Source organism: Lissotriton vulgaris, chromosome 11 (assembly GCF_964263255.1).
Source record: "Lissotriton vulgaris chromosome 11, aLisVul1.2, whole genome shotgun sequence".
Taxonomy (NCBI): Eukaryota; Metazoa; Chordata; class Amphibia; order Caudata; family Salamandridae; genus Lissotriton; species Lissotriton vulgaris.
The window spans coordinates 375,838,960-375,856,451 of NC_141699.1; the positions used below are offsets into that span (position 1 = coordinate 375,838,960).

Genomic DNA, 17,492 nt, shown 5'->3' on the forward strand with positions numbered 1-17,492 from the left:
TTCCTGTTAAAGGATGAGAGATCAAATTTCCTGTGATTGCGTTATTACAATGCACACAATTTGCACATCTGCGCATTCCTTTGTAGACCTTCTTTTTCTGTATTTCTGTTTGACTAAGTAATTCCTTGATGTTTTTAGAGCGAGTATAGGCAAATAAAGGTTTATCCCCAAAAATATTGTTAAAATCAACTTCCTGTTGCAAAAGTTCCCATCTTTTGTTCATAATATTCTTGATTTTCTGAGAGTTGATTGAATATTTGGAAACAAACACGTTACGTTTTTGTTCAGTTTTTTCCTTTTTTAACAATAAGATACTTCGATCCTCTTTGAGTGCTTTTGTCTGTGCTTCTTCCAATAATTTTTCAGGATAACCTCTCCTTTTGTAATTCTCCTTGTACTCATTGATGTATTCCATGCATTTATCTTGCTTTGTCACTATTCTCCTTAATCTTAAGAATTGTGAGTATGGTAGATTTTTTAGCAAATTTTGAGGGTGAAAACTTTGGAAGTGTAACATACTGTTTTTATCTGTGGTTTTTCGATGGAGTGTGGTGATAAAATGTTCTCCTTCTAGTTCTATATTAACATCTAGATATGCTATTCTTGATCTGTTTGTGGTATGTGTCACTTGAATTCGTGGATTCTTCATGTTTAAGTTCAATATGTTGTTCTCCAATTGTGTTTCTGAGCCGGACCATATTAAAAAAAAATCGATAAAGCGACAAAAAAATTCCAAGTTGTCAGTCCACTCCTTATGACTGAAAATATGATCCTCCTCAAATTTTGCCAAGTAAGTATTGGCATATACTGGAGCCCCAGTAAAGCCCATTGACGTACCATTCAATTGCATATAGAACTTATCTGCCCATCTGAAATAGCTGTTCTGTAAACAGAACTGTGTTAGTTCAAGTAGGAATACTGGATTCAATTCAATTTCTGGGTGCTGTAACAACATCCATTCTTCGGCTTCTAATCCATCTGCATGACCAATTGAGGTGTACAAAGACACCACATCTATTGTACACAAAATGTAATCATTTCCAGCTTTCAACTCAATCTTTTCCAGTTTGACTAAAAAATCATTTGTATCCTGTATATAGGTGTGCCATTTTTGGATGAAAGGTTGCAAAAAATAGTCAATTATTTTTCCTGCTGGTTCGAACACAGAGCTGCACCCCGACACTATTGGTCGGAATGGCGGATCTTCCAAGGATTTATGTACCTTTGGCAACATGTAGATTTTTGGTCTTTTTGGATTTTTCACCATAAGGAATTTAGCCATGTTCTCCGTAATCCAATCTTCTTCAATTGCCTTGTCTATCAGTGATTGCAATATCCTTTGTATTTCAATGGTAGGATCTTGTTGTAATAGTAAATACGTGTTGGTGTCTCCTACATGTTCTTGGACCTTTCTCTGATAAAATTCCGAGTTCATGAGCACTAAGGCTCCACCTTTATCAGCCTTCTGAAACGTCAACTCCGTGTTTGTGGCCAATTGAATCAAGATGCTTTTCTCCATCCTATTTAAGTTGTTTGGAGAATTCAGGTTTTTTTTATAGTTTAGTTTTTTTTTAGATCTTTTGTTACTAAGGGCTCGAATAGATCCAATGTCTTATGTGGGGTCGGGCCTCAAAGGTACTTTTTGGTCGAAAGGGTTCTTTCTTTTTTGATTGAGTTTCATCTTTAGGAACAATGTTCTCAAAGAAGTTCCTTAACCTCAAGTTTCTCATGAATTTGTAGAATGCTATGTCGTCTTCAAAATGAGAACCAGAATACGTTGGAACAAATGTAATGCCTTTATTTAAAATCTTCTCCTCTTGACTAGATAGTGAATATTTAGAAATGTTGATTCTGAGGGTTTCCCCTGGCTCCGCAGTCCCTTTTTGGATTTCTCCTTTTCTTTTTCCTCTCCTTGTTTTTTTGCCGTTGAATCTTGATCTGGTGGGCGATCTGTTTCCGGGGTTTGGGACAAAAAAGACACATGGGTTCCTGAGACGCTTGCTTTTTCTTGAGTCTGTGTTGTTCCTGTTGAGGGTATTATTTTTATAGGTGCTCTAGATGAATCCACATCCTTATCTGTGGCCAAGCTTTCTTCAGACAAGGTTGTTGGGCGTCGTGTGAAGCGTCTTTGTGCATATACCTCTGCCCATGTGTAAGCTTCATTCAGCTTATAGTCTATAGTATCACGCTTAAATTTTCTTAATTTTGTTTCTTGTAATTCTTTCCCATATTCATCCAGTTTAATGTTAAGGTCGCTTAAAAATCTGCCCAATTCATCTTCAGTCATTCTTTCTGAAAGGTCTGCACGTATACTGGAGATTTCTGTTTTTAGCTCATCAATTGTTTTAGCTAATTCTTCTATGATGAGAAGTATTAAATCCAGGGAACAAAGATGCTTCACACAACGCCCAACAACCTCGTCTGAAGAAAGCTTGGCCACAGATAAGGATGTGGATTCATCTAGAGCACCTATAAAAATAATACCCTCAACAGGAACAACACAGACTCAAGAAAAAGCAAGCGTCTCAGGAACCCATGTGTCTTTTTTGTCCCAAACCCCGGAAACAGATCGCCCACCAGATCAAGATTCAACGGCAAAAAAACAAGGAGAGGAAAAAGAAAAAGAAACAGAGAAATCCAAAAAGGGACTGTGGAGCCAGGGGAAACCCTCATAATCAACATTTCTAAATATTCACTATCTAGTCAAGAGGAGAAGATTTTAAATAAAGGCATTACATTTGTTCCAACGTATTCTGTTTCTCATTTTGAAGACGACATAGCATTCTACAAATTCATGAGAAACTTGAGGTTAAGGAACTTCTTTGAGAACATTGTTCCTAAAGATGAAACTCAATCAAAAAAGAAAGAACCATTTCGACCAAAAAGTACCTTTGAGGCCCGACCTCACATAAGACATTGGATCTATTCGAGACCTTAGTAACAAAAGATCTAAAAAAACTAAACTATAAAAAAAACCTGAATGCTCCAAACAACTTAAAAAGGATGGAGAAAAGCATCTTGATTCAATTAGCCACAAACACGGAGTTGACGTTTCAGAAGGCTGATAAAGGTGGAGCCTTAGTGCTCATGAACTCGGAATTTTATCAGAGAAAGGTCCAAGAACATGTAGGAGACACCAACACGTATTTACTATTACAACAAAATCCTACCATTGAAATACAAAGGATATTGCAATCACTGATAGACAAGGCAATTGAAGAAGATTGGATTACGGAGAACATGGCTAAATTCATTATGGTGAAAAATCCCAGAAGACCAAAAATCTACATGTTGCCAAAGGTACATAAATCCTTGGAAGATCCGCCATTCCGACCAATAGTGTCGGGCTGCAACTCTGTGTGCGAACCAGCAGGAAAAATAATTGACTATTTTTTGCAACCTTTCATCCAAAAATGGCACACCTATATACAGGATACAAATGATTTTTTAGTCAAACTGGAAAAGATTGATTTGAAAGCTGGAAATGATTACATTTTGTGTACAATAGATGTGGTGTCTTTGTACACCTCAATTGGTCACGCAGATGGATTAGAAGCCGAAGAATGGATGTTGTTACAACACCCAGAAATTGAATTGAATCCAGTATTCCTACTTGAACTAACACAGTTCTGTTTACAGAACAGCTATTTCAGATGGGCAGATAAGTTCTATATGCAATTGAATGGTACGTCAATGGGCTTCACTGGGGCTCCAGTTTATGCCAATACTTACTTGGCAAAAATTGAGGAGGATCATATTTTCAGTCATAAGGAGTGGACCGACAACTTAGAATTTTTTTGTCGCTTTATCGATATTTTTTTAATATGGTCCGGCTCAGAAACACAATTGGAGAACAACATATTGAACTTAAACATGAAGAATCCACGAATCCAAGTGACACACACCACAAACAGATCAAGAATAGCATATCTAGATGTTAATGTAGAACTAGAAGGAGAACATATTATCACCACACTCCATCAAAAAAACACAGATAAAAACAGTATGTTACACTTCCAAAGTTTTCACCCTCAAAATTTGCTAAGAAATCTACCATACTCACAATTCGTAAGATTAAGGAGAATAGTGACAAAGCAAGATAAATGCATAGAATACATCAATGAGTACAAGGGGAATTACAAAAGGATGTTATCCTGAAAAATTATTGGAAGAAGGACAGACAAAAGCACTCAAAGAGGATCGAAGTATCTTATTGTTGAAAAAGGAAAAAACTGAACAAAAACGTAACGTGTTTGTTTCCAAATATTCGATCAACTCTCAGAAAATCAAGAATATTATAAACAAAAGATGGGAACTTTTGCAACAGGAAGTTGATTTTAACAATATTTTTTGGATAAACCTTTATTTGCCTATACTCTCTCTAAAAACATCAAGGAATTACTTAGTCAAACAGAAATACAGAAAAAGAAGGTCTACAAAGGAATGGGCAGATGTGCAAACTGTGTGCATTGTAATTACGCAATCACTGGAAATTTGATCTCTCATCCTTTAACAGGAAAATCTATCCGATTGAAGTTTGAAGGTGATTGTGGGCTACTTTATGTAGGAAAAACTGAGCGTAAAATAAAAATGTGAATCTCTGAGCACAAAATCAGGATACGAAACAAGTCCACAACATCCCCTTTAGCAATACACTGGCAAGAAAAACACCACACAATAGCGCAGTTGGGATTCCAAATACTCGAGGTAGTGTTATTTCAAGAGGGTACTGACATGAATAAAAAACTACTGCAGAGAGAAATATATTGGGTTAAAATGCCTGGAACTCTGACCCCAGGGGGTTTTAATGATCGTATTGAACTTAGAAGCTATCTGTAAACATACTGAGTTACAATGTTTTGCTGAAAGTCTTAAATGGTGACAATGTACATGTCTTTTGAATTTATTTCTGTTTCATTCATTCTTTATTGATTTTTCACACATCTACTCTTTGCTTTTTATTATTTTTATCACGTTATTTTTTGGTTTCTTGCTTCGATCGAAAAGCGTCTCATCTTCATAGCGACTTGATTGATAATGTTCGACTCGGCTTTCATATATATTTTGGAACACGGCATGGTGTTGTTTTTGTTCACATTGAGTGTTTGATTAAAGTTGAAATCTATGACTAATCACGTAGTCAGTTGAAATTCAGTAAGAACCGTTGAGATATGCTGACACGTCGGGCGAGTAACCAATAGGGAGGCTTGTAAGTCTGGTTAAATCAGGAAGTGTTTTCCGTACTCTAGCGTGTTACTGGATTGTTGTTACCGGGCACACAGGAAGAACGGGTGTTCGTGACACGAGACAGCGGAGTTATCAGGAGGTGAGAATATAGGAGAAAAACGTATACATGCAGTTATCTGTGCGTATTTGAAACATTATATAGTGATTGGCTTTTGTTGGTAAACTTGACAGGGTTTGACTACATCGTGTAGCAGGAAGGAGGAGTTGTTCGATGACAGACATTCCGAGTGGAAACGCACAGAGGCTTAGAGTAACTTCGGAGCCAAAGAAATTGAAGTTGTCTCGTTGGTTTACACTAAGGTACGATAAGTTTGGAGTTCAGTAGTGTTTTACTGTTATGTATAGGACAATGACCTTTATATGCCTACCTGGAAAACGTTTATACTAATATTACAGGACACGAATAACGCTTACGGTTGACTATAGAAGTTACGGATCATTTAGAGGGAGTGGCCCTCAACCCATGGTGTGAGTGATTGCATGATTATTATTATTATTTTTTACACACAGCACTGACGGTGGTGTCTTGGTGAAGGATATTCTTTTAGTCTTGCTATTTTCTAACATGTTATAATGTTACCATTGTTTTTTTAAACGTACTGATGTGCCTGTATGTATCTATTTACAGTGTTTCCCCTGACGAAGGGACCCTCAAGATGTCCCGAAATGCATTGGGCTATTAACACCTTGGCTGCTAGGCGTTTTCCTCCCCTGTGCTGGAAATTGCTTTATTACTTTATTTATGACGAGCTCAGCTCGTCATCAGCACAGCTCAACTGTGCATCATGACGAGCTGAGCTCGTCATGAGCATCGAAAGGGTTAAGAACTGAACCTAGGGCTGATTATTTCTTTCATGTACTGAATGATGTATTTTTGTAAAAATGCTTGTGTAAATGTTAACTATTAAAAAAAAACAGTTGTATTTCACTGTATATGATGAAAGTTACTGTGAATCAACAGGAATAAATTGTATCAGAGAAAAAGTTAAAGATGGTAGATCATTATAAATTCTTTTTGGTTGTGCGCAGCTAAGTCTTTGTCAGCAGTTTTGTTGACCAGCCACTTTTTCATTGTTCTAAATTTGAGTATTAGGGTATACTCTATTAGGTGCAGCACATAGATCATCAAAAACAGATTAACACGTTTAATTTAGAGTAACCTGGTGTGCTCAGAACACACTTGTTAATATGCAATGCTCAACCAATCGCTACCACATGGTAGCACATGAAAATGCAATAAAGTTTGTGTTAAAACAAAAAAAAGTGTAGAACATGAGTGCTCTCGTGGAGATTGACAGAGTGAAAAAATTATCACGTGCCAATGGGCAATATGCAGTGCAGTGTCCAGCTCTTTGATGAGAAGCACATTGTAAAAGAAGCGATACAGTAATGCAGGAGGTCATGAAATATTTAATTGGACAATGACACCAGTCTAAGGACATCCATGCTGGTATAATTCCCTTTTGGGTTGTTGTACAGATGTGAATTTCTTGTGGTTCCTTTTAGTCTGCGGAATAAGGTGTTAAGCCTTGCCCATGAAGGTCAAGTTGGCATACATGCCATGAAGCAGAGAGTAAGGGAGGATTTTTGGTAGCCAGAGGTGAAGAAAGACGTTGAACACTGTGAGAGAATGTTACATGTGCATTTTGAGTGACAAAACGCAGATGACTGTTCCTGGTCCTGTTACGCATGTTGAATTTCCCAATTTGCCATGGAGCAAATTGTGTTTGACATCTCCGGGCTGTTTGGTGTGCTAGGTGGTAGTTCCATGTATTACTTAGTTCTAGTGGACCACATGTCTATGTGGCTCGAAGTAAAATTTGTTAAGAAAGTGAATGCTACTGTGGTTAAGGAAGTCTTGCAGGATGTGTTGTAAGGGAAGGTTATCCAGAGCAATTGGTGACTGATAATGAAACCCAGTTGGTGTCAATGGAGATGTTTGAGATTTTAGAATTTTCAGGTGTTAAGCAAATCAGAGCCTCTCTAGATCACCCCCATAGTAATGGATTGGTTGAAAGTTTTAATCACCTCATCAAGTGTCAGTTACAGTTGGCAGTGGTAAATGGCCTGAAGTGGAAGTAGGCCATTTGGAATATGCTGTGGGCTGTCCGAATTACCCCTCACATTAGCACGGGAGTGTCACCCTTTTCATTGTTAGGAGGAAGGGTGACAGCTTTATGGTTGAATAAAGAACTGATAGGTAGGAAAGTGATGGATTTTGCTAAAGTTGGAAAAGTAATGGATGTGAGGGGTGTGATACAAGGAAAGTATGATACTGTAGGAAAATGATACAGAGAACTTCCACTTAAGGTTGGACAGTGGATGAGAATAAAATATCTCTGTTATGTGATTAAGGTTTCTTTAATACCTTCTGCACTAGTTAAGGTAAAGGAAATTAGAAACCATGTAGTAGTGTTGGGTGGTGGCAGAGTCTGGAATAACAGCATGGTAGTGTTTGTTCCAGATTTCAACTCTGGCTGTGTGCAGAAAGGTTTGAATGCTGAGGAAATGCCCATATCAGTAATTGACCAAGGTTATGACAAATTGGTGTGATCTAAGTCTTTACCAATCAAACTAAAAGATTATGTTATGTAAATAGATTATCGTTCAATGTGATTAATTTAAAATATTGTATTTCCAGTGTACGAACCAGTGCGATCTAAGTCCTACCAATCAAACTAAATGAATATGTTATGTAAATAAATTATCATTCATTGCAATTGATCTGAAATGCTGTATTTCCAATGTTCAATTGATTTGGTATGAGGACATTGTTAGTATTTAACGTTCCCTTATTGTCATTTATCCTACATTCTTGTATTCACAGTGTTCCCTGAACTTAGTTCCAACTCTTGCCTAATTCTTTTCAGCTCTGCACATTGTTTTATTATAGTGTTGAAGTTTGCTTTTGGAAGGGTGTATGTTGGGGCTTGTGGGTGGTTGGAATGTATTGGAGTTGAAGAATGTTGACAGCGGGAAAAGTTTACATACGGCAGTTGCTTCTTCGGTCTTGGTGATGACAGCTGTAATAAAGGCGCTCTCCCACCTACCTGGTGTCTTCGTCCTTTTCAGTCTTTTCTTGAGAACCACCTCTTGTGCCTGAACTCTTCCTTATGGTGTTTGAAGGATTCTTGTTCAGTTTCTCACCGCAGTAGTAACCTTATGTAAGTTTAATCTCTGTAAATATTGCTTAAATTCGAATGACAGATACAAAGTTAGCCAGTTACACAAGCCATTGCTGTTTTGCTGCAGTCGTTGTTGCTTTCTGACAATAAACAAGATGAGTTGACTCTCCCAGAAAAGAGAGCTCAGTGTGTGGGGGCGGTTGGCGCTCACAGCAGTTTTCATTTCTTTAGCGAGAATACGCCTTTTCATGTAATAAATTGTATGTTTTCATTCAGTCCCTTTATCACATAGTTTTTCCTTACTTCGGTAAGATGGTGTTTAACATGTCCTCTTGCTCTTTTTGTAGGCAGGCTGTAAGGCGGTAAAAGACAGTAGGAAAACCAAAGCAAAGGCTGTTTCTCGTTCTCGGAGGGCTGGACTTCAGGTAACGTTCTCGGCCTTTATGATAGTTTCTCTTCTCTGGTTGTTGCGGTACACAGAAGGTTATATGCTCCCGCTCTTTTGTCAATAGTAATGAATAAAACTCATTAGGATTGCTACCAGGGATAAACCTGATGTCTATCTATCGTCAAAAATAATGTAGTAAAACCACATTAACAGAATAAATACAATGTATCCCGAGCAAATTCAAACTGTGTACAGAACAACTATCAAATAAAGCATCATATTCCAAAATCGGTGTCAATCTTCTTCTTTAATATTCATCGTAGCATCTCTTCCACTACTAGCAGTGAAAGAGATGCTACGATGAATATTATACAAGAAGATTGACACCAATTTTGGAATATGATGCTTTGATAGTTGTTCTGTACACAGTTTGAATTTGCTCGGCATACATTGTATTTGTTGCGGTACACGTTACCGTTTGCTGAAAAGGAACAGAGAACATGCAGTGGTCTCAGTGTTTAATTTGTTTAAAAAAGTGCTAGGGCCCTTATCAGGAGGCCACTGCAACCTGCACCGCCAAATGTGTCTGCCTGTGCTTTCAATAAGAACTAGTAACCATGATACATTTACAAAGTTGACAATTTGGACTATTCCAGGCCGTCCAACGAGATAAGAATGTCTTCAGAGCTGGTATTAGTCATTTTTAAGGTATAAATAATAATTAAGCAACTGTTGTCTTCATTTCAAAATTAGGCAGACAGCGCCACTATGTGGTGTACTGTCATAAGTATTGGTGTCAACAATTACGTGCTGGTGCCAAGCACCGGAAACCTTTGGATCAAATTAAGCACTGAGTGGCCTCCTTTCACATGTTTGTTTCAGACATTCATTTTTGGGTCTTTCATCAAATTCCTGATTAATTCACTCAGCCCTGCCAAGCTTTCCATGCCTATATGTGAATAATAAATCCAAAATGTTCAACCTTGCCTTTGCAGTCTTGTGTTTCCCATCATAAAAACAGGACTACATTTCTCAAAATCTAAAGAAAATACCCAGACTGGGGCAGCTGATCATCTATCTACCTTAGAAACTCGGCAGCTGTAAACACACCAGACTTTTTCAAGCATTCTGCTGTCCGATTTAATTAGCAGCAGACCATCTATTAGGGCCCCCGCCTGCCATTGCCACATAACGTGAAAAATAAAATTATAATAAAATGAATGTATTACAATTTAATTTTTCCCTTTACCAAGCCTTAGCCGTATTTGGGGGCGGGCCACTGCTCTTGTGATGAACAGCCTGACATGCACAGTGCAAATCTCTGTGGAGAGAAAGCAGAGGCCCCCAGTGACTCAGTGAGCGTGGAGCTAGTCCACTGCAGCCAATCCTGGTGCTTCTTTCATGCTGCCTGTGCAGCATGAGAGCAGCGCATTGACGGGAAGAGGGGAATTGGAGCCACTGACGAGAAGAGGGAGGCATTGCGAGCACCGAGGGCAGAGGCAGAGGGTAAGTGAATCTTTAATTATTTTATTTATTTTAAACTTCTGACAGACACTATGGAAAAACTCTCGGTGACTTCAGCCTCATCTCCATAGCTCTCAATCGTGGCCCGTTATAAACATTGCTTAACCTCTCCCAGGCTCATGACGAGCTCAGCTCGTCATAACAGCCGCAATGCTCGTACGCGGGGCTAATTCCCCCGCTGTTCTGAACATTTTACAGAAATGGGTGTGGCCTCAGCTCGTCATGAGCACAGATCCACCGTGCTGACTGACGAGCTGAGTTCGTCACGAGCACCGGGGTGCTGTGCGCGCCCCCCTCCCCCAGCACAGCGGGGGATTCAGCCCCGCAGGCAAGGGGTTAAAGCAGACTACGTTTGAGAACTTTGGCGTTAAGCCTAAGAACACTGCTGGTTTTTTTCAGTGCCTCATATATTTGCCCTGACAGTTTAATATGTCAGCAGCTGCCACTGGATGTAGTACAAGGTATGGATATGATTTGTGGACGTTTACATTACAGATTGCAAACTACCACGGACACCTAATAACACAGGAATGCTATAGCCAACAGCATTCCAGGCATCCCTAAAACAAACAGGCAGGCAGTGGCCTTAAAAACTTCCTTAATAAAAACAAACTAGATACAGTGCAGGCAGTGATAAAGCAAGGACCCCATATACATAACACATACCTTACATTGAAAGAAGAATCGCTTCCTGTATATAGAACAGATACAGCATACATGGCACTAAAATAAGTTTCACTACCACTTCCATGTACACTGATCACTGAATGCTTTCTGCACATCCACAAGAGATGAGAACAGTGCTGCTTCCCTCACACCCACACCCACACACACACAAAACAGTTACAACACAGATAATAGCAGTGCAAGCTTTCCTAACATAGACACAGGAAGTATGGCACAGACAGTGGTGCATGCAACCTTCAGGCACAGAGCTGCAGGGCAGGCAGCACCAGTGTAGGCCTCCTTAGGTGAGACAGAACAGATGCAACACAAGTCTCAGCCAGAGTCGGCTCCTTCGCTAAAGCAGTGGAGCGTCGGCTCACTGCTCCAAAGGAAAAATACAATGATAATAACGTATCATTATTATATTTTTATTTCTCCTATGGAAGTCAGTGGCTCGTGGGGCGGGGCTGGTCAGCGCAGGCGGAGGAATGGTTTGTACTCCCTAAGTGCGCATGACTGTTTGTCCTGCCCTCTTGGGGCTGGCCAAGCAGTCCTGTGCAGTTTGCATGTTCCCTTCCAGGCTGCATTGCACAGCCTGGTGAGAAACATGCATAGCCTCCATGTACCTGTCTGAGCGCCGAACCACGGCACAGGGTCAAACTGATTTGAATATGGCCATGTCTGAACTAGGGTGGCGGTGTGTGCTAAAGAATGATGATGGATTAACCCCCAGATCAGTTGACTGGGGGTGAGTGCTTGCAATGTTTAATACTCCGTCCATCATCCCCTTTGGTTTTGCTTTGTTTGCCCTAAGTTGGCAGGGTATGCCCAGACCTGGGTCCCTTGCTCACTTTGCCACTGGATTCAAGATAGCCTGGCTGATGAGGGGTATGAATCCGAAACCGGTCCCAGGATGCTTGTTTACGGTCCAGGGAAGACATGGCTTGGCAGTTTGGGCTGGACTTTTCCCATGAGGCAAAGGGTCAGACTGATTTGCATATGGCCATGTCTGAACTGAGGTGGCGGAGTGAGCTAAAGAATGATGATGGATTAACCCCTAGATCAGTTGACGGGGGTATGTGCTTGCAATGTTTAACACTCCCACCGTCATCCCCTTTGGTTTTGCTTTGTTCGCCCTAAGTTGGCAGGATATGCCCATACGTGTGTCCCTTGCTCACTTTGCCACTGGATTTAAGATAGCCTGGCTTATGATGGCTAATTAGCCAGAAACCGGTCTCAGGATGCTTGTTTCCGGTCCAGGGAAGACATGGCTTGGCAGTTCGGGCTGGACTTTTCCCATGAGGCACAGGGTCAGTCTGATTTGCATATGGTCATGTCTAAACTGGGGTGGCGGAGTGAGCTAAAGAATGATGATCGATTAAACCCAGATCAGTTGACTGGGGGTGAGTGCTTGCAATGTTCTACACTACGTCCATCATCCCCTTTGGTTAGACAAGCATTTTACCTATACTATATATGGTGGGAGGCTGCCCATTGTTTCAGACCCCATTCCAAAAACATGTTTACTGTTATTGTGTGTGGTGAGGTTGCATCCCATCTTTATAGAGTATTAACCCCTTCACTGCGGCGGCTATTCCGCCACAGTGCTAAGGGGGCGGGGTGGCCGCGCGGCGGCCGCATGCTGGTGACGAAACCGCTCCGTCACCAGCGTCGGTTGCGCTGTGCTTATGACGGAGCGGTTCCGTCATGGCCCGCCCCGCTCAATGGAACGCTCAGCGCAGGCGCGGAATTCACGCCGCGCAGGAGCGCTGGGCGGGCCATGACGGAACCGCTCCGTCATCAGCACAGCGCCACCGCAGCTGATGACGGAGCGGTTCCGTCATCAGCAGGCATGGGGTTAACTTGCCTCTCAACCTTTCTGTATTGATTGCTGTTGCCTACACTGGTATTCTTCTGTTGGATTTTGTCCAAAGGCATTCCACAACCAAACTTTCACCAGGTGAACTTGGCCTAAACTGGTACTCTCTTCTGGAACCAGAAAACAATTGGATAAAGTGGAAGATGCACTCCTTCAGGATTGATCATAGTTCTTGAATTATAAATAAAGTCAACGCTTTTATGTGTTTTTAATCAGCTTCTTCTGCAGCCCATATTCCAATTGTTCAAAATATGAGAAAAGCTTAAATCTGCTACTTTTAATAGGAAAGTACTATCAAGATCAAATTTGCAACAAACAGGTAACCTGGATTAAAAAAAAAAGTGCTGAAGTTACGTTCATGTCATCTTTTACCTTTACAGCAGTTATGGAATATATTGTGCCTGTGTTGAGCTGAAGTACATTTTGAACAAGCATACACAGCTCCTTAGTAGCCTAAAAGTCCTATTCTCTGCACTTTCTGTCTTGGTCTATGGGCTCATCTTACTTATTTATAGTTTAGAATATTCTGAGCAGAAAAATTCCACACATCCACTGCCTCTTCCTGATGTATAATTTTACATTTGGAAATAAATACCCTAGTATCCTTAAATTGTCTGTTTGTAAAAATGTTTGTGGTGAGTGGCATATTAAAAGCTTCAGCCAGTGGTCATAATTTAGTAGTGACACCAGTTATTGTCAAGGTTTTGTGGCATTTCAATATATTGGTTCCATTGGAAAGGACCAATTACTTGGGTAGGTTTCAGGAACGCATACAACTTATTCTGCATCCTAAAAGTACATCTCCATTGGAGCAAGATGATGGGGAATCAAGGGGACAACCTGTTGTAAGCATGTCTTTAAATATTATCCCTGCATTCCACTGCCTGAAATGCAGGGCTAATATTTAAAGACCCTTACAAGACTCACAAGAACATTTCAGTTGTAGGGTATTGACCCTCCTAAACTCGTTTTTTACAAAGTCTACAGGGGGGGGGGAGTTACCGGAACATTTGAAAAACATGATAGCAACTTGTGAAGCATATTCATTTTTACAAGCCACATGGTGCTGCAGTACTAGGGATGGAGAAAGTCATATTGCCTTAAATATGGTGCATTTTTGCCCATTCCCTGTCACGCAGCACAGCAAGGTAACAAGTTTACAAAGCTACCCCTCTGCGTTGTATGCAGCTGGCTACTGCCTTGCAGAGGGGGCTGCACTTGCAGCGGTTATTTTAATCTGCTTTATCAGCTTGCCCAATTTATAATTGAATTTGGTTGCCTGCCAAGAATGTCCTGTTTTTTTGGTCATTTTCTTTCAGAGTGAATATTCACTGCAAAGATAGAAGCACAGTTCTTACAGAGCCACTGTGCTCAGCGTCATCACATCAAAACTTGTCATGATGGGTCTGATGTCACAGACGTTTTCAGATCTAATTGTGACATCACAGGCACTTAGAATGTTTTTTTCATCCGTCTTGTTGAGGCTGGAGGTTTTGTGCCAGATTCTTCTGTCACCTCAATACATTAATCTTCTCCGGGTGCTGGTTTAAGGGCATTGAAAGGAAGACCTGGTCAGAGAGTGGCCTGAACCAACACAGCCTATTTAAAATTTCCAGATTCAGAATGGCTGACACCATCTTCAAATGGGGCAGGGTTATTTATGGCACTCTGATGTCTAAGATAGGAAGGTGCTTTTCTAGGAACATGATCCAGCGTGGCTATAGAAATTCTGTCTCTACAGCATCACCATTCACTACCTAATACTCACCTCACAAATATTTAACAAGGCCCATAGAACTGAGACAGAAAATCATGGAGCTGAATCATGTGGCCTAATTAATCACTCTATCAAGACTAAAATATGTACATTATTTACAACTGCAGTATAACATTTATATTCATAGTAAATCAAGGAAACATTTAATTAGACCACTATGGCCAATGAATCAGCTAATGGTAACGACTAAAATAATCAAGACCAGCTTGACGTTTTAAGTCTTTTATTTTTTAAAGTTTCAAAGCTTCAAATTTTTATTAGCTCATTTATTAATTTCAAACTTTTTATTTGAACAGTTTTATCCATTAGTTTATTAGCACAAAATGTCTGACACTTCAAAATTGCACAAAATTAATGAATTTAAAATCAACATCAACCCTAATTCCCTAAGTTAAGCTTTCTAACCTGAAAAAGAAAAACATTTATTATGCATTCAGAATCCTTACGTGTCCAAGGGAAAATCGGACAGCACTTCGCCCTCAGGAACAGTCAGCCCCTCTCCCTTCAAAAGGCTAGGTTCTTATACTTTTTCTGACCCACTAATCTAACAAAAAATGATATTTTTAATAAAACCAGCAACCCAATTGGTTGTTGTCCATCAGACCATCGAGAGGCCACAACATCAGTATTTGTGACATCATTATGTCATTGTCCATTGACATGAAGCGACACTGGCTTCCAAGAGATTGCAACATTAAACTAAATATTCACGGTTTCCTCCAGGACTTTAGCCAAAATGCCTCAACTCGCTTCCTTGGCCTTGACGTATTTTACTTTCGGAGCACGTATTACACAAAGTCTTTTGTTAGAGCTTCAGTAGATTTTCAAGGAAATATTTTATTAAAACTTCAACGCATTTGTGCTCAGCTCCTTTCAGTCAGGCCAACCAATTTCCACCAGAACTAGGCCTTAAGCCTTTCACTCAAGCTAGTATTTAAACAAACACAAAAGAGTAATTAATTCAAGTAATGCAAACCCTTCTGTTACCCACCCTCCATGCTAATAATTAACCCATTAATATATGTCACCTAGCAGAAGCAAACAAATAAAGCAGCACATTTAAAATCTACCATTCTTCATAAAGTCCAGCCGGATTCTTCATATATCTGAAAGAGTAAAAAGATAGACAGACACAACACCAAACACAACATAACCAAAAGGACACAACATAAACAAAAGCACATATAATTTAAGCACATGCCATTTATTAAATAGCCGCATTAGTGTTGACAAAGACAATAGGACAAACAAAACAACATTAATCATGTATTATAAAACAAACTCGCAAATGCAACATGAGCACATTAAATATTATTCCTGCGTGTAATGAAAGGTAGAACTTTAATCTAGGTTGGTTTAGTACAACAAATCGTGCAATAACTCATTAATAAATTAGTTCATGTTACAGAGAATTAATTTCACGAGCCAGAATAAAATAATTTCTGAAACTCGCTCCATCAACTCCCTCATCTGGTGCTTTCAAAATCACCAAACAATACCCAAAATTTAGAAAACTTTGAACCCAATTTTGAGACGTCACATTTTGAGTTCTTTCAGTATTAGTCTCCCTACACCCCTGTCTCTGCTGTTTGCTCGATACTTTCAAACTGAGCTCTTCACATCTCCTCTAACTCGTATTCCTTCTCTTGTTCCTTTCTGAGTTTATAAATCCTCCTCTTTTCCTTCTGATGCTTCTTTCTCTTGTGAATCATGCAACTAATTTTTAGCAGTAGTATCACCATAATGATGATAATTACTGGACAGAGTACTTTGCCGATGATTGAGCCACCAATTTCTGAAAACCATTCTTTAATTGCCTCAATTCTTTTGCCTAATCGTTCAGTGAAATTTTCTTCTTCCAGGGGTTCTATTTCTTCGTGAAACTCAGTTATATTTTTAATAAGCGACTCAATATTTCGACTCTTGTCAGGAATATAAGTACAACAATGCTGGACATGTAAGACCCCACAGACTCCTCCCTCCTTTGCAAGCAGAATGTCTAATGCAAGACGATTCTGCATAACCATGCTTCTAGTAGCAACAAGTTCTGTGTTAACCAATTGAAACCCACTTGCAGTATCTGTTGACAATCTATCTACAATTGTAGAAACTTTTCTAATCTTAATCGAATTCATGGTAATTCCAACCATGGGAATGATTGTACCAAAAATGTCTCCCATGACTTCTGTAAAACTTTCTCTCTTGAATCTGTTCAAGTGTTCACCAAATTCAAAGGTACCCTTCTCATTTCTGTCAACATGAAAAATCTTTGGAAAAACTAATCCAAGATAGCACGTTCCATACCAGTGGTCTGGAAGGCTAAAATATGCCTTATTGCCACAGATAAAATAAATTCCAGGAAAAATTGGATCCTTTCCACCTTTAAATCCCCATCCCCCTGCAATAAAATAAGTATCCTCACATTGACTAGCACCAACAAAAAAGTTATCGTAAAGTGTGTTATCTCTTTTAATGCAAAATTTGCCACTAACTGGCTCATCAATATGAATAGCTGAGTTTGTATTAACTCCATTAAGCTTAGCATCCTCCATCTGCCAGAACTTTGACTTAGCATGTTTAAGCACCTCATTTCTTTTGTAAACAGCCCTTCTCTCCTCCACCATATTCAGTAAAGTCTTTTCCTCAGGCCTCATTTTGCATGTTAAATTATTTCTATAAGCATGTTCATAATTAAGTTCATTAGTTACTACAAAGAATTCCCTCATCTGTTTCGCAGGCCTAACTTTATTTAAACTATTTACAACTTTGAGGTTTGCAAAAACCTCATCAAAGTCTGAGTAATAATACTCCAGACGACCAGTTTGATAGAAAAGGCTAGCAATTACACTGCATGTGATGCCATAAGTGAGGGGTAGCATATTATAA

At 39.6% G+C, this 17,492-nt stretch overlaps 1 protein-coding gene across 2 annotated transcripts in view; it reads left to right on the top strand.

The window, feature by feature from the left end:
• LOC147679802 (histone H2A.V-like) overlaps nucleotides 1-17,492 on the top strand; it is a 171,541-nt gene that overhangs the window by 69,897 nt on the left and 84,152 nt on the right. For both annotated transcript variants that reach the window (XM_086944754.1, XM_086944755.1), the window contains one exon: nucleotides 8,720-8,797. In XM_086944754.1, the coding sequence (XP_086800880.1) occupies nucleotides 8,720-8,797 (78 nt within the window). The remainder of the gene's footprint in view (nucleotides 1-8,719; nucleotides 8,798-17,492) is intronic.